This window comes from Scyliorhinus canicula, chromosome 3 (genome assembly GCF_902713615.1).
Source record: "Scyliorhinus canicula chromosome 3, sScyCan1.1, whole genome shotgun sequence".
NCBI classification, from domain to species: Eukaryota; Metazoa; Chordata; class Chondrichthyes; order Carcharhiniformes; family Scyliorhinidae; genus Scyliorhinus; species Scyliorhinus canicula.
In genome coordinates, this window is record NC_052148.1 from 60446421 (window position 1) to 60464786 (window position 18366).

An 18366-nucleotide genomic window follows, 5' to 3' on the forward strand; every position below is an offset into this window, starting at 1 on the left:
ATGGCGGAGTCTGTGATGAAGTGGTGCCCACATGTGCATGCATCAAGATCTCCATGGGGAGGGTGGCAGATGCCATGGAGACCATGGTCCAGCAGAACATGAGGACATAGGCAGAACTGCATTCCATCACTGCTGCCGGGGGTGTGGTCATGCAGCAGCAACGAATGGGGCACCTCAATGTCCTTCCAGGTGCTCCTTGCCCTCAAGGAGTCAGGCTGGAGAACTCGAGTACCCGAAGGGAGGAGGAACAGCAGCTGGGTCATCAGCTCAGGACTCACAGAGGTTATCCACTCCCTCCGAATCCCTTCAGTCTGAGGCCCCTACAGGTTTGTCCTCTGTCACCACAGGTGGAGCAGGTGGTCCATCGATGGAAAGGCAAAGTCAACCAGGGCCCACCTGTTTCCGTCACAAATAACGGTCGCCAAAGTCATCAGACAACTCCACAGCTGCCTCCACTCCTGCCTCAGACACAATGCTGGGCCAAGAAAAATAAAGACACTTTGAGCACAAGTTATTGCGCAGGTGAACACTGCCAGTGTATTCAATATAAATACATTCACACTTGCACTGAATAATGTCCAGTGTTACCTTTCTACCTCATTATATTGGCTTCAGGAGGCCTCCCCTTCCCCATTCTTTCCCCACCCACCACACGCATATACACACACACAGATGTACCAACATTCACAGTTCAGCCGCACCATAAGTGATTCTAGAAGGACAAGGGTCTGCAACAGGGCGTTTCACAGCCTTGTGCAAGCACTCCCCTGCACACAAAAATCCTCCAGCCATCACACTCATCTGACTGTTCCGAGCTTTTGCGATGCTGCCTGCTGGTGTTCTCGTTCAGTTATCCATCTAAGCTGACAAGCGTCTCAGTCCACCCAGTAACAGGGCTCTGATCACTGTCTTCGATTTCGGCCAATAAAGGGGCGGGTGCCTTGGCAGCTGGGCGGGTCCTTAGCGGTCATTCACCTTGGCAGTTGGGTTCTCTGAGTAAAGGGACTGGCGCCGATCAGTCTGTGGCTGTATCGGTTTCTTGAGTGCAGTCCTATTGTTCCGGGGAAATGGGCCATTACAATGCAAAAGAGCGGGGGTTTCGATTAGGTCTAGCTATCTGGGTTGCAAATTCACACAAGCTCTGTTTCTGTCCGAGTCCTGGGTTGGCCGCAATTCCCATGGTCCTTTGCAGGTGGCCATCTTAGATGGCTACAGGGTGCATCTTCACCCTCGCATCCTACCAGGTCCCTGTGTCACCTCTCACAGTCACCATCTCTTCCTTCTACATCCACCCAGGAATCAGGCATTGACTCCACAAACCCCTTCCTTACACGTTCACCTGAACATTCCCCCTCCCCCCCATACTCCTTCCTCTACCTCTACTTCTTCATCTTCCCTCACTCCTTCCTCTCCCTCTATTCCTTCACCACTCCTTAATCCTTCTCTTACTCCTTCCTCTCTCAGGCACTTTCATCTCGCCGAACTCCCTCCCCTTCTCCTTCTTCCCCGATGACACCTACCCTCCCCCAGACACTTTCACTCCTCCAAAGTCGCTCCCTTACTCCTTCCTCCACCAGTCCACCTTCCTCCACAGTTTCATCCTCCTCCCCTACTACCCCTTCCTCCCCACACCAGACACCTTCAACCCTCTGAGCTCACTCCCCCCATCTCCCAGCTTCATCCTAACCCTGACACCTTCATACCCTGACTCCCAGCTGTATCACCACACAGAAATGTAAGCATCCACTATGAGGCTGGTCACCTGGCACTGCTGTACTGCATGGCTTTTCCCAGCTAACAGGGAAGCTGTGCCCCCAATAAAGAAAAAGTCAAAATTTTGTACCACGACCTGCAATGCTGGTGGTGATTTTGCCCCACAATGTAAATAATATGAACTTCACAGCACTGAGCATCCCACCACACTGAATGACAACTTCAATACATTCTGCACCATAAATGGAGGACAGCAGGTAGCTAACTGCACATTCCCAGTGCCAGAATTCAAAAGTATCTCATTCTTTTCCCTCTTGAATTCAAAGGTTGCCAACTTTCTTTCTGAAAACCACTTTTAATCATCACTCATCAGAGGTGGATGAAACCAAAAGAGGATTAGACATCAGCCAGGCAATGATTCATTTTGCAAGCAGGAATAGGAACCGTAACGTGTCAGAACACTGCATTTTCATTCCTTAAATGATTTTTTCCAAAGGAGCGAGTCAGTTGTTTTTGACTTCAGTAAGCCCCTTGAGTTAATGCTGATGGCATGTTTTGAAAAGAACTGTCCTACTGAAAAATTATTACGAGGATTTACTGTTTCATGTTTTCGATGCAATCTATTTTAGTTGCTGTGCAAAAAGTGAAACACTAAAGTTAGTACAATTTATCAAACTAACATATTTAACCCTTGAAATAGATTTTACTGCATACTGTTCCACTGCACTACGTGGAGCCATGGTTGGACCAAGGTAATTGTGCATGACACTGATATTTTTAAATATAACCATGTTATATACATTTGGACAAGGGAAGTGATGGGACACTCGAAGTGAGGGCTCTTTGGGGTGTAGGTGGATATGCGGGGTTTGTGTGCTGAAAGGGGATTTTTGGGCTTTCCTAGGGTCGGGCAAGGGGGAAAGGGACCCGGGCGGGGGCCTCCACGCTGGCCGGTCTAAGCCGGCCAGTGAACGGGAGTGAGGTGGGGGGAGGGGCTGCGGCCATCGGAGCCTGGCAGAACAGGGTCCGCGGAGTCTAGCCGGGGTGGAAAGCTGCGGGGAAGGAACTGAGGTTGGGGGAAGGAGTTTTACAAGAGGCAGTGGACGGGAGGAGTTGGGGAGGAGTGGATGGGGGGGGGGGGGGGGGGGGGGACGTTTACAACTCTTGGGTATCATGTACGGCACTCTTTCAGAGGTTGGACAGCGTTGAGAGTGTGTGTGTGTGTGTGTGTGTGTGCGGGGGGGGGGGGTGGGGGGGGGGGGGGGGGTGGGGGGGGGGGGGAGTGGACTCTATGGTGACCATGCGCGGTCCCGGACTCCTTTTTTCTTTTTCTCCCTTGTTTTTTGTTTCCACCGTGGGAGGGTTTGTTTTATTGGATGCATATATTGACAGGCGGGTCGTTGTTTGGGGTGGTGGGAGGATGGGATCATTGTTATTGTTGAGGGGATTGATTTTGTATTTGTTACCGTTTACTGTCTGTGGGTGGGGTGTAAATTTTGAAGGAAAATGGAGAATAAAGACATTTATTAAAAAAAAAAATTTTTTTTTAATCTAATGATGACCTTGCAAGTAAAAGTAAAGTTACCCTTGTCCCAGATGACCATTCGTTGTTTTCACCTTTGAAGGGAAGAGCCAACTGGTGGTGATTTAACCTGAGGATCGCCACACCTCAGGCGAGGGGCAAGGTTGAAAAGGAGGGGCATTTATGAAAAACCTCAGCTGGTACAGGAATTGAACCTGCGCTTTTGGCCTTGCTCTGCATCACAAATCAGCTGCCTAACCAACTGAGCCAAAAGGGCCCACTGATGACCATGAAACATTTGCTTCCTCCAATGACCTTGAGGGAAGGAAATCTGCCATCCTTACTTGGTCTGGCCCATATGTGACTCGAGACCCACAGCGATATGCCTAACTCTCAAATGGAGGTCTGTTAGGGGTGGCCAATAAATGCTGGCCCAGTCAGTGACTCTCAGACCCCCTGAATTAAATAAAACAAAATTACTTTTTTTTAAAGCATTTTTTCATGAAGCAATTTCATCTGAAATAAGACAGCAAGCAATATGGAAAATTATAGTTAGTCAACAGGGACAAGCTCCAAGCATGAGTGCAATGATCAGCATTGCTGAAATATTACGCATGACTTTGTCATTTAAAAAGCTAGCACAATAGATTAAATTTATTTGCAGAACTGGGTAAATTATAGGGCTGCCTTTTCTCTCTCTGACCCCAGGAGAGTTGGTGCAGGGCTTTTGATCGTGAACCATTTTCCTGGGTAAGGGGCCACTTTGTATGCAGAGCGGATCTTCGCCAGCAAGCAGGAAAGATTGCAAAGAAGCGTCCATTAACCTGGCCTCTGCTTCTACTAAATGCTCTGCAGATGGAAGCTATATTTATCTGCCTAATTTCTTTGAAGAAAGAACATGATCGGTTGATCAAACAAAAATACACGCCAAAAACATTTTACACTTCAGGGCAATTCATATGAGCGACACGGTAGCATAGTGGTTAGCACCGTTGCTTCACAGCGCCAGGGTCCCAGGTTCAATTCCGGCTTGGGTCACTGTCTGTGCAGAGTCTGCACTTTCTCCCTGTGTCTGCGTGGGTTTGCTCTGGGTGCTCCGATTTCCTCCCACAAGACCAAAAAGACATGCTTGTTAGATGAATTAGACATTCTGAATTCTCCCTCAGTGTACCCGAACAGGTACCGGAATGTGAAAGGTGATTTTCACAGAAACTTCATTGCAGTGTTAATGTAAGTCTACTTGTGACACTAATAAAGATTATTGGTTGAATAGGGATTATCATGCAGTCTCACAACCCAGTTTTAATACATGCTTGAGTCTGACCTTGTGTAATTCTGAAATGTGATAGCAGAGATAGTATGATCAGAAAAGATATGGGTCACAATCTACTGGCTGTTCAGACCAGCGAGATATTCAGTAATTGGCTAGCTGAAAGAAGACAGCTAGTGGTTGATGGCAAATGTTCATCCTGGAGTTCAGTTACTAGTGGTGTACCGCAAGGATCTGTTTTGGGGCCACTGCTGTTTGTCATTTTTATAAATGACCTGGAAGAGGGTGTAGAAGGATGGGTTAGTAAATTTGCAGATGGCACGAAGGTCGGTGGAGTTGTGGATAGTGCTGAAGGATGTTATAGGATACAGAGGGACATAGATAAGCTGCAGAGCTGGGCTGAGAGGTGGCAGATGGAGTTTAATGCGGAAAAGTGTGAGGTGGTTCACTTTGGAAGGAGTAACAGGAATGCAGAGTACTGGGCTAATGGCAAGATTCTTGGTAGTGTAGATAAACAGAGAGATCTCGGCATCCAGGTACATAAATCCCTGAAAGTTGCCACCCAGGTTAATAGGGCTGTTAAGAAGGCATATGGTGTGCTAGCCTTTATCAGCAGGGGGATTGAGTTTCGGAGCCACAAGGTCATGCTGCAGCTGTACATAACTCTGGTGCGGCCGCACCTGGAGTACTGCGTGCAGTTCTGGTCACCACATTATAGGAAGGATGTGGAAGCTTTGGAAAGGGTTCAGAGGAGATTTACTAGGATGTTGCCTGGTATGGAGGGAAGGTCTTACGAGGAAAGGCTCAGGGACTTGAGGTTGTTTTCGTTAGAGAGGAGAAGGCTGAGAGGTGACTTAATAGAGACATATAAGATAGTCAGAGGGTTAGATAGGGTGGACAGTGAGAGTCTTTTTCCTTGGATGGTGATGACCAACACGAGGGGACATAGCTTTAAATTGAGGGGTGATAGATATAGGACAGATGTCAGAGGCAGTTTCTTTACTCAGAGAGTAGTAGGGGTGTGGAACGCCCTGCCTGCAACAGTAGTAGACTCGCCAACTTTAAGGGCATTTAAGTGGTCACTGGATAGACATATGGTTGAAAATGGAATAGTGTAGGTCAGATAGGCTTCAGATGGTTTCACAGGTCGGCGCAACATCGAGGGCCGAAGGGCCCGTACTGCACTGTAGTGTTCTATGTTCTATGTTCTATTCTGGTCCCACTCCGGCGCATGGGTTTCCCGGCGATGAGGGATGCAGTCACGTAAATGCCGCTGACAACTGCAGGGTTGGTAAATCCCACAGGCGGGCCGCATTCACCACCGAAAAACTCGTGGCGAGGTCAGTAAATCCTGCCCATAATTTGAGACAGAGATGAAGGGAAGCAGGCGGCCCGGTGGCGCAGTGGTTAGCACTGCTGCCTCTCAGCGCTGAGGATCCGGGTTCAATCCCGGCCCCAGGTCACTGTCCGTGTGGTGTTTGTACATTTTCCCCGTATCCGAATGGGTCTCAGTACCACAACCCAAAGATGTGCAGGTCAGGTGGTTTGGCCCACTAAATTGCCCCTTAATTGGAAAAATGAATTAGGTACTCTAAATTTTTTAAAAAAGAAAAGAAAAGAGATAAAGGGAAATGATAATGCTCAGTCAGGATATCACTAACGACATCTCAAAGAGATCTGTGTTAGGGGCCTCAATTAGCCAATTTATTTATTAGGGATTCAAATAATGGGATGAAGTCCACAAATAAGTTTGTTGATTACACAAAGATAGGCAACATTGTAAACATTGTTTACAAGCATAACAGCCGAATGTGAGAATTAGGAGTGTCAGTAAGTCATAGGGCCCCTCCAGCCTACTGCCCTATTTGATAAGATTGTGACTGATCTCAATGTGGCCTCAACTCTACTTTCCTGACTACTCCCTATATCCTTGAACTCCCTTGTCAATCAGGAATCTATCTAATTCTGTCTTAAAAATCGTCAAAGACCCCGGGTGGAACCTTCCCCATAAACTGAAAACCGACGTGTTTCTCCCCAGAGACTGAGTCGGGTTTTCTGTCCTGATCTCTGACACTTTGTCAGAAAGAAATAGGTGGCTGTTTTTAGCTCTGGCAGAGCCTCATAGAGCCGACAAGTCCAGTTATACAAAGATTGGATGCCATCTTTAAAGTGCGCCCCAGTCAGCAAAACGCTGAACCCATCCCCACCTCCCCTCACGGCCATGGCGGACACATGCCTCACACATGCTTTGGGGTGACCACTCCTACACCACAGATGTATCGGGGCACTCTCGCCCTCTCTCTGCCCCACCCCCGCAGGTTGTCCGACACACACTCCCTCCCCACCAGACATAAGTGCGACAGGGGCGCACAGTAGTTAGCACTGCTGTCTCACAATGCCAGGGGCCTGGGTTTGATTCCCACCTCGGGTGACTAGCTTTGCGGAGTTGCACTTATCCTCCTGTCTGCGTGGATTTCTTCCGGATACTCTGGTTTCCTCCCACAGCCCAAAGATGTACAGGTTAGGTGGATTGGCCAAGCTAAATTGCCCCTTAGTGTCCAAAGGTTAGGTGTGGCTACAGGGACAGGGTAGGGGATTGGACTTGATGGGGTGGTCCTTTGGAGGGTCGGACTGCAAACTCGGTGGCCCGAGTGGCCTCTTTCTGCACTGTAGGGATTCTATTCTATAATAAGCCCCCTCCCCAATGGAGAAGGGCTGCCCCATCTCGGTGCCAGGGGGCACTGCCAGGTTGTCGGGGCACTAGCCAGCCTCAGCCCTCAACCCTGGGAATTCCAGGCACTTCCCGCCCCATCCCCATCTTAAATGGGGGGGCCTTTATTTTTATAAAGTGTCCCCTAATTCTAGTCTCCCCCATAAAGGGGAAACATCTTTACAGCATCAACTCTGTCAAGTCCACTTGGGATTGTCTATATCCAAATAAAGTCACCTCTCATTCTTCTAAACTCCAATGGATGCAGGCCCAACCTGTCCAACCTTCCCTCGTAAGACAACCCCCTCAGCCCAGGGGTCAGTTCAGTGAACTTTCTCTGAACTGTTTCTGAAACAATTATTTCCTTTCTTAAAGGATACCAAAACTGTACACAATACTCCAAAGGTTACCTCACAACATCATGTACACCTATAGCAAAACTTCCATAATTTTATATTCCATTTCCCTTGTAAATAAACAAGAACATTCCATTTGCCTTCCTAATCACTTGCTGTACCTGCATACTAACCTATTATGATTCACGTACCAGGACACCCAGATCCCTCTGCACCACTGAGCTCTGCAATCTCTCTCCATTCCAGTAATATATTGCTTTTCTATTCTTCCCACCAAAGTGAACAAGTTCACATTTTTCTATGTTATACTTTACCTGCCAATTTCTTTCCCACTCATTTAACCCATCTGCATCCCTTTGCAGATAACTCCTTATCTCCTCTTCGCAACTTACTTCCTTACCTACCTTGGTGTCATCAGCAAATTTAGCAGTATTACTTTTGACCCCTTCATCCAAATCACTGATATAGATATAGTCGAGACCCCAGCACTGAACCCCATGGTACTTTAATCGTTATATCTTTCCAGCCCAAAAATGACTCATTTATCCCTGCTCTCTCCATCCTGTTGACTGTTGACCAAAATTATATCCATGCTAATACTGTGAACTCTTATTTTGTGTAGCAACCTTTGGCACCTGGTCAAAACTAAATCATATCCTCCATTCCCCTTTATCCATACTGCTAGTTAATTCTCTAAAGATCTCTAATAAATTGTTTTAAACTGCTGTGTGGTCTGTTTCACGGAGACATGGCTCACTCCTGCTTCAGTGGACTGTGCCCTACAACCAGAGGGATTCTCAATCCACCAAATGGGCCCTACGGCAGCCTCAGGCAAGGCTAGAGGGAGGTGACGTTTGCCTCCTAATCAACACCTCCTGGTGCCTAGATGTAGCAACACTGGCGAGTTTTTGTTCCCCGGACCTCGAATACCTGACGCTACAATGCCGCCCCTACTACCTTCCGCGGGTGGTCAGCTCCGTTATCCTGACGGCAGTTTACATCCCACCCCATGCAAATGTGAAAATCGCACTGGACAAAATATTCACCACTACAAATAGCCTTGAAATGAAACATCCCGAGGCCTTCATTGTAGCTGGGGACTTCAATAAGGCCAAGCTCAAGAACATACTACCAAGTTACCACCAACACGTCACCTGTTCTGCCAGAGGCCCAAACATCCTGGACCACTGCTACACAAATATCAAACATGCCTACCGCTCTATCGCCCGCCCACACTTTGGCAAATCTGACCACAAGGATGTTCTCCTGCTCCCGGCTTATTAGCAAAAAATGAAGCTAGAGAATCCGTCAAAGTCGTGCATTGTTGGTCTGAGGAATCGGATGATCTCCTGCTTAAAGTCAGTGGACTGGTCAGTACTTAAAAACTCTACGACCAACCTGAACAGATACACCACTACAGTAGCTGACTTCGTTAGTAAGTGTGTAGAAGACTGTGTGCCAAAGAAACACATCCGCGTGTTTCCCAACTGAAAACCCTGGATGAATAGGGATATCCACTGACTGCTTGCTGAAGTCTCCAAGGGAGACAAAGTGCCGACGCTGGAGTGAAACAAGGAGTGTTTCACTCCGGCGTCGGAGGCCACTCCTCGCCCCCTATTCTCCCACCCCCAGGGGGCTAGGAGCGGCGGCGCATCAATCTCAGGCGCCAGGCCTTGACGCTTGCGTCAAAGTAGCGCCGCCTGAATGACGCGCCGGTGGCGCCAAAATGATGTCACCCGCGCATGCGCAGGTTGGCCGGCGCCAACCCGCTCATGCGCGGTTGCCATCTTCCCCGCCGCTGCCCTGCAAGATGACTCCAACATCTTGCAGAGGGAAATGAGTGCGTTTTTCAGAGACGCCGGCCTGATGATCGGTGGGCACCAATCGCGGGCCAGACCCCTCCTGAGCACTGCTCTGGTGCTCGATTCTCCCTCCGCCCCCCCACAGGCCCCGCACGCAGCGGTCGCGCACTGTTCACGCCGGCAGTGACCAGGTGTGGTTGGTGCCGGCGTGAACCGGTCGTATTAGGCAGGCTACCCGGCCCACCCGGGCCGGAGATTCGCCACTCGACCGAAGCGGCGATTCTCCGAGCGGCCTGTCGCAAAATGCAACATGCCGTTTTGGGAGGGGGTGGGAAAATCGCGTGCAGGTGCCAGGGCGGCGTGGCGTGATTCGCCCGCCACTCCCGCGATTCTCCTACCCGCGTGGGGTCGGAGAATCGCGCCCCAGGTCTGAGGCGTTCAGGTCAGGTGACCCTGATTTATACAAGAAAGCCAGATATGATCCAAGGAAATCCATCAAAGATGCCAAAAGTCAGTACCGGACCTAGCTTGAGTCCCAGGACAGCCACAATTACCACCCCCCCCCCCCCCCCTCCCCCCCACCATGGCAAGGTCTGCAAGACATAACGGGCTACAGGATGAAGGCATGTAAAATCAACGGCTCCAATGCACCCCTCCCTGATGAGCTCAACACATTCTATGCACGCTTTGAACAAGAGGTCAGCGAGAGCAAGCCCTCCACCCCAGAAGCCCCGGATGAACTTGTATGTGAGATCACCATTGCAAACATCAGAGCAGCCATCTCAAAGATCAACTCTCGGAAAGCCACTGGCCCGGATGGGGTACCCGGACGGGCCCGCAGGTCTTGTGCGGATCAGCTGGCGGGGGTATTCACAGACATCTTCAACCTCTCTTTACAACAATCTGAGGTCCCTATCTGCTTTAAGAAGGCGACCATCAACCCTGTACCAAAATAAAAGCCAAGCAGCGTGCCTTAATGACTATCTGACATCCATCATCATGAAGTGCTTCGAAAGGTTTGTCATGGCCGAATCAACTCCAGCCTCCGGATTGCCTTAATCCACTACAGTTCGCCTACCGCTGCAACAGGTCCACAGCAGACGCCATCTCCATGGCCCTGCACTCTACCCTGGAACACCTAGATAACAAAGACACCTATGTCAGACTCATATTGACTACAGCTCAGCCTTCAACGCCATTATTCCGACGAAACTCATGTCCAAACTCCATGGCCTTGTCCTCGGCTCCTCCCTCTGTGGCTGGATCCTGAACTTTCTAACCCACAGGCCACAATCAGTAAGGACAGGCAACAACACCTCCTCCACGATCATCCTCAACACCGGTGCCCCACAAGGCTGTGTCCTCAGCCCCCTACTATACTACTTATACACCTATGACTGTGCGGCCAAATTCCCCTCCAACTCGATTTTCAAATTTGCTGATGACACCACATAGTGGGTCGGATTTCACACAATGATGAGACAGAGTACAGGAATGAGACAGAGAATCTGGTGAACTGGTGCAATGACAATAATCTCTCCCTCAATGTCAAAAAAATGAGGCAGATTGTCATCGACTTCAGGAAGCGTAGTGGAGAACATGTCCCTGTCTACATCAATGAGAATGAAGTAGAAAGGGTCGAGAGCTTCAAGCTTTTAGGTGTCCAGATCACCAACAACCTGACCTGGTCCCCCCATGCCGACACTATAGTTAAGAAAGCCCACCAACGACTCTACTTTCTCAGAAGACTAAGGAAATTTGGCATGTCACCTACAACTCTCACCAACTTCCACAGATGCACCACAGAAAGGATTCTTTCTGGTTGTATCACAGCTTGGTATGGAGCCTGCTCTGCCCAAGACCGCAGGAAACTACAACAGGTCGTGAATATGCCCAATCCATCACGCAAACCAGCCTCCCATCCATTGATTCTGTCTACAATTCCTGCTGCCTCAGAAAGGCAGCCAGCATAATTAAGGCACCCCGGACATACTCTCTTCCACCTTCTTCCATCAGGAAAATGATACCAAAGTTTGAGGTCACGTATCAACCGACTCAAGAACAGCTTCTTTCCTGCTGCCATCAGACTTTTGAATGGACCTACCTCGTATTAAGTTGATCTTATCTCTACACCTTGCTATAACTGTAACATTATATTCTGCAGTCTCTCCTTCCTTCCCTAGGTACGGTATGCATTGTTTGTACAGCATGCAAGAAACAATACTTTTCATTGTATACTAATACATGTGACAATAATAATAAATCAAATCAATGAATCAAATTAGTTAAACATTATTTCCCTTGTACAAAACCATGTTGACTCTGTCTGATTTGATTAAAATTTTCAAAGCACCCTTCCATAACATTCTTAATAATAGATTCAAGCATTTTCCTTTGTCAGCCTATAGACTAACTGGCCCCTAGTTTCCTGCTTTCTATCTCCCTCCTTTCTTAAATAGAGGAGCTACATTTACTCATTTGCAATCTGATGGGACCCTTCCAGAATCTGGGGAAAGTTTGGAAAATTAAAACCAATGCAACTACTACGCAGCAACCACTTCTTTTAAGAACCCAGGATGAAGTCCATAGGGCCCTGGAGACGACAGCCTTTAGTTCTAATCATTTCCTCAGTACCCTCTCCCTGATGATTTTAATTGTTTTAATTTTCTCCCTCCCTTTCACAGCTTGATTCACAATTATTTCTGGGGTATCTTCTAAAGTGAAGTCAGTTTAATGTACCCATTTCCTGAGTTTACATTACGACTTCCACAGACTTAAGTCTCTGGAGGGCCAACACTCACTTTACGTACTGTCTCTCTTTGTAAGTACCTGTAGAAACTCTTCCTATCTTTTTTTATATTTCTAGCTAACTTTCTCTTGTACACTCATTTCTCCCTTCATTTTTATACTCATCCTTTGTTTTTTTAAATATTCTGTCCAATCTTCTGGCCCGTCTCTCATCTTCATGTAGCTGTGTAATTTTTCTTTCAATCTGCCCTTTAACTTCCATAGTTAGCAGCCAATGGTGTGTCCTTCCCTTGGCATCATTCTTTTTCACTGGCATGTAAGGTAATGACTGTTACAAAATATCTCCTGAAATGTCTGTCACTGCATTTCTACTGACCTGTGCCTTAACCTAAGTTCCCAGTTCCCTTTAGCTAGCTCTGCCTTCACACCTTAATTATTACATTTACAATTACAATGAGATATTAATCGATTAAGTGAATGGATATTGTGGCAAATGGATTTCAATATAAGCAGGTTAGAATTGGAATTTAGATGTTATTAAAGGTTTCAAGATACGAAAGGGAAAAACTCTTTCTACTGACTGGGGAATCTAGAAGTGGCCTAGAATTTAAATCCAGACCTCTGAAGCGCTGCCTCACTGGAAAAGAGTGTTTCGGGCCTGGGATGGTGAGCAGGATGGAGGTAGCGGGGCAGGTGTTACATCTAAATGCTCTTTTCAAGTGTGGCAGCGCTTCACGTGCGCCTCCTTCAATCTGGTCTATTGTATTCGCTGCTCCCAATGTGTGCTGCTCTACATTGGAGAGACTAAATGCAGACTGGGTGACCACTTGGCAGAACACTTCCGGTCTGTCTGCTGCAGAACTCAAATCTTCCTGTCACTTGCCATTTCAACTCACTGTCCTGTTCTCACGTCCTTGGCCGCAATGTTTCCGCAAAGCCCAGCGCAAATTGGGGGAACAGCAGCTCATCTTCCAATTTATTGTCATTTCGTCCATTGATCTGTTTTTGCCTCACCATTGTCCCGTCCTCCCCACTCCACTTGGGCCATCTGTTCCTAGTTGCCCTTTGACATACTGCTCAACCTTGTTCTGCTGTTCACACATTCTAATCTCATTATGTGCCTCTGTCATCACCATTATTCGTCTTAATCAGCCCCATTTACATTTTAGTGTCTTCTGTCCTCAACATCTTTGTCCATCCCCACCTGTCGCTGGCCCCCTATCCAGTCCCCCCGCTCCACGTACCCCACAACAGTATAAATCTGACCCTATTTCCAGTTCTCTCCAGCTTTGACAAAGAGTCATCCTGACTCGAAACACAAGCTCCCTTTACTCTCCACATGCTGTCAGACTTGTTGGGAAAGAAATCCTACATGCAAAGGGCAGTGTAAGTTTGTCACTTTCTTCGCCAAATGCCAGCTGATGTGGAATCAACTTTAAAACTGAGATTGATAGATTTCTGTTAGCCAAAATAAATGAAGGGATATAGGGTAAAGGCAGGTATCGGAGTCAGGCCCCAGATTAACCATGATTTTAATCGGAGCAGGTTCAATGGGCTAAGTGGCTTACTCCTCTTTCTTTCTTCATAAGAAATCGATCTACACACCTTTTTCTATGTTCGGTGTCTCTCGTCTCATGGCCTTTCCAGTGAGTTCCTCATTTCAGTTACACTAAACTGTAGAGGCAGTAAGTAGCTGCTAGTGCTTCCCACAAAAAAAAGAAGAAAAAACTGAGAAAGAATATGCCTGAGCTACATATCTCTTCATGGCCAAGGCCAGGCTGGGGAATGCCCAGTTGTTCTCTTGGCTACAATTAGTACTTGGTAAGTCCAGGCCAAAAAAACAGCAAATAAACACCTTCAGTACAATGTTTAAATTTCAGCTCCTCCTTCAGCCAATTTCATAGCACGGGTTTTCAGCAGGTTCCTTGCACATTCAACTATAATTACAACATTATAGTTTTCTTCCTGGACAAGTTACCTTGATGAAACCGTGTACATGAGTAATTAACCATACCTTTAATTCCACAAGTCCCAGTGCCGATAGAAGTCAAGTCATTCCACTTCCTCTTTGAGTGCTGGACGGCGTCTCTCTTATATATAATGTGTGGTTGTTGCTCTTCTTCTTTCCTTGGGTGGCCATGGATAGGTTCGATAAAATAGTCTTCTCTATGTAAACGGAACAAACCGTGCTGTAGAGAAGGACAGGTCAAATTTAAACTCAATTACACAGTTGCTCAATTGTTCAATTGCATTGCTTTGAGTTCACAACACAAAATCCCCTATAAAGCTCCACCAACTTGCAAAATGTTAGAGCTAACTTTATCTTGTTATATCATCCCAATATTATACAGAAATCATGGGCGGAATTCTCCTGTATCCGGCGGGGCAGGGGGTCCCGGCGGGACGGAGTGGCGTGAACCACTCCGGCGTCGGTCCGCCCCAAAGGTGTGGAATCCTCCTTACCTTCAGGGGCTAGGCCGGTGCCGGAGTGGTTTGCGCCCCGCCGGCCGGCGTGAAAGGCCTTTGGCTGCTGACATCATCCCCGCGCATGCGCAGGGGGGAGGGGGGTTCACCTACACGTCAGCCATCGCGGAGGCTGACACGGCCGGCACATAGGAAAAGAGTGCCCCCACGGCACAGGCCCACCCGCGGATCGGTGGGCCCCGATCGCGGGCCAGGCCACCGTGCCTCTCCCAGGACCCCGGAGCCTGCCCGCACTGCCAGGTCCCGCCGGTAAGGGACCTAGTCTAATTTACGCCAGCGGGACTGGCGAAGAACGGGCGGGACTTCGGCCCATCGCGGGTCGGAGAATCGCCGGGGGGGGCCGCTGTAAGCGGCCACCGACCGGCGCAGCGCGATTCCCGCCTCCGCCGAATCTCCGGTGCCAGGGAATTCGGCAGCCGGCGGGGGCTGGATTCACGCCCCCCCCCCCCCCACCCCCCCCCCCCCCCCCCCCCAGCCGATTCTCTGACCCGGCAGAGGGTCGGCGAATCCCGCCCCATATGTTTCATGTACATGTGAGCTTACATATTCATCGTTCCACATGGGTCACTACTGCACCATGATCTTGTGTGTCAAATAAACAATGTATTAGTCTGCAGCACATGGTGAGATCTATGAAATACAGGCAAAGAAATCTGAGTCTAAAACTGGATTTATTTTGAACTCCTGGGAACCACAAGATATAACATGGTGACAGCAAGTGTCTGTGAGAAAAACCCAACCATTTGAAACGGATTTAGTGCTGAATTCGATTGAGAAAAATCAATGTCAGAGAGAGAAAAACAGAGAGAATCATATGAAAATGAAATGGAGCCAGCAAGGGCAGGACGGTGGCACAGTGGTTAGTACTGTTGTCTCACAGCGCCAGGGACCTATGCCGATTCCAACCTCAAGTAACTGCCTGTGTGGAGTTTGCACATTTCCCCCGTGTCTGCGTTGGTTTCCTCCGGGTGCTCCAGTTTCCTCCCATAGTCCAAAGATGTGCAGGTCAGGTGGAGTGGCCATGATAAATTGCTCCTTAGTGCCCAAAGGTTTGGTGGGGTTACAGGAATAGGACGGGGGATTGGACCTAGGTAGGGTGATCTTTCGAAAGGTTGGTGCAGACTCGATGGGCCGAATGGCCTCCTTCTGCACTGTAGGGATTCTATGATTCTATGAAGTGTAAATTCAAGAAACAGATGAAAAGCTGGTAAGATCAGTTCATCTGGGACTCTGTGCACCTTGATGCACAAAAAGATCTGACTGGAAAAGGCATGCTCACAATGTCGCACAGTGTTAACACTGTCAGGGCACATGAAGCCACGAGCGGACAGATAGAGACGCTGTCTACCCAGAAGATTGGCTTTACGTTAAGTCACGAGAAAGGCAGCAGGTCTCAAATGGGAATCAAACTACAGAGCTTATGGAAATCCCAGTAACTGGGAAAAGATATGCAGAACAAAGAAAGAAGATGGTAGTAAATGCTAACTGGCCAAATGAGAAGGGAAAAAAAGCCAAAACATCCATACACTTGGAGATGACAATGGGTGCGATTTTCCGGCCACTCGTTGGTGCATTTTCTGTCAGGAGAGGTGGCTGCCAGCGGGATCTTCCAGTCCCAACAGTGCCTATGACATTTTACATGTCTCACCCACCCCGCCACAGGAAGTTGCCTTCGATGGGACTGGAAGATCCCACCAGCAGAAAGGACTGGAAAATACCGCCCAGAGGGGCCATTCATTGGCATGAAATAGCTGGATGGGAAAGTTCCCAATGAAAGGAACACGACCATTCAGATCAGGAAGGCAGGGAGAAATAACCCCACAACCATAAATCTGAAGTTTGATACTGGAACACAGAGTAACATCATCATGCTCAGATTATAGTGGAAGCTCTTTCCTGAAAATGTGAAAGAAAATTATTACTCAAGGAAAGATTCCACACTTTGCTAAAGGCATCTGGTGGAACTGACATTCAACAGCTGGGAACGATCCAAATCCGAGGGACACAAGAAGGAAAATACATTAACGACACATTCACAGAAACAGAAGGTTCGCTATCCTGGGGTTGAGCAGCTGTGAAGACCTGCAGCTGATCTCAGTAAATCATGAGATGAAGGGGCGTCACCGAGGATTGAAGGTGGTACACCCATTGGATAGCACCCTCTGCTCAGGAGCAAGAAAGTGATTGTTCAGAGTCACAGAGCTCAGTTTGGGTAAACTTCACCACTAAGAGATTCAAACCAAATGTTGCTGTCAAATATTGGAATTCTCGAGGACTTCCTGGCGGACGTTGGCAGCATACAGGGAGAGGTTGCAGATGAGGCAGCTCACTATTCTTGACCATTTCTCGCCCAACTCCTGGGATAAAATCCCATCTGATCGAAGCTCTAAGATGCCCACGTAAGGAAATGCCAATAAGGACCAGGGCAAATAAAATTGTAGCTACAAATTCGTTGGCAGATTTGAAGGCTTCTTGAGGCTCTTCGGCGGAGAAAATGGTGGAGCCCGCTCCCGTGACTCCAGTCACTCCAATAACGGCCGACATGCTTGCCGGCGTTTTGGTGGTGGAAATTGAGAAGCAATGGAGTTTTGCGTCCGGGGACCTTAGTAAGTCGATAGAAGATGCCCTGGCTCCCATTTGGGCGAAGTTAGAAAAGACTTCCGAAACGCTAAAAGCGCATGGCACTGCGATTAAGGACCTTGAGATGGCTCTCTTGAAACACAGCGACCTGACTGCTTCACTCGTGGCTGAGATCTCCCTTATGGCCAGTGGTAGTAAAGCACTGAGGACCAAGGTAGATATTCTGGAGAATCGCTCTTGGAGGCAGAATGTCAAAATCATGGGGTTTCCGGAGGGTAAGGAAGGCCCAACTCCCACAGAATACTTTTATAAGATATTTGGGAAGATGGTGGGGGAGGGTTGATTCATGTCTTCTTTCGAGCTGGATCGAGCCCATCGGACATTCCAGCAGAAGCCCATCACAACAAACCACCATGGATATTGTGGTAATGTTCCACAGCTTTCAAGAGAAGGAATGGGTCCTCAAATGGGCGAAGGAGCATCCGAGCTATAAATGGGAAGGCCACGCCATTAGGCTTTATCAAGACATTAGAGCGGAGCTGGCAAGGAAGAAGGCAGCGTTTTACAAGGCCAAAGTCGTCCCGTACAAGAGTGGAGTTCGATTTGGAGTGGTGTACTCGGTGCGACTCCAAGTGACCTTTGAGACGAAAGACTATTTTTTCAATGTGCCAGGTGATGCAGATGCCTTTGTGAAAAAACATGGGCTCGGTTCTAGTTGATTGTGTTTTTGTGAGATTTTTGGTTTTTGGCAGGTGGGTGTGGAGAATTGTTGGGGTTCCTTATATATGGTGGATGTTGGTGGGGGGCTTAAAGCTGCAATCTGTGTTGATGTCTTTGGGCTGGGCAATGTTTCTTTTCCTTTTACCCTGCGTGGGGGGCTGCCCTAATGGGAGTGAAGTGGTGGGGGTAGTTACAAGTCATTATTCTAGTTTGGTTATGAATAATGAGCTTAGTGTTTTTGTTTTGTTTGGGGTTAGGGTTAGTAGAAAGGGGTTTTGTTCGCTTTACTGTTATTGGTATGTATATTTGGGTGTGGTATTCTTTGGGGGTGAGGGGTTAGTTTGCTGAGCTTATCTCGTCAGTGCAGGAAATGATGTAAGTGCGGCCTTGGTGGGGCAAAAAAGGCAAAGTGCCATTAAACAGCGGGGTCTATCTCAGCACTAACACCCCATTAAACAGAC

General features: G+C 48.2%; 1 protein-coding gene across 1 annotated transcript in view; it reads right to left on the bottom strand.

Annotated features, from left to right (window-relative positions):
* LOC119962685 (A disintegrin and metalloproteinase with thrombospondin motifs 12-like) overlaps positions 1–18366 on the bottom strand; it is a 740693-nt gene that overhangs the window by 598146 nt on the left and 124181 nt on the right. The window contains exon 3 of the mRNA XM_038790610.1: positions 14136–14310. Within this exon, the coding sequence (XP_038646538.1) occupies positions 14136–14310 (175 nt within the window). The remainder of the gene's footprint in view (positions 1–14135; positions 14311–18366) is intronic.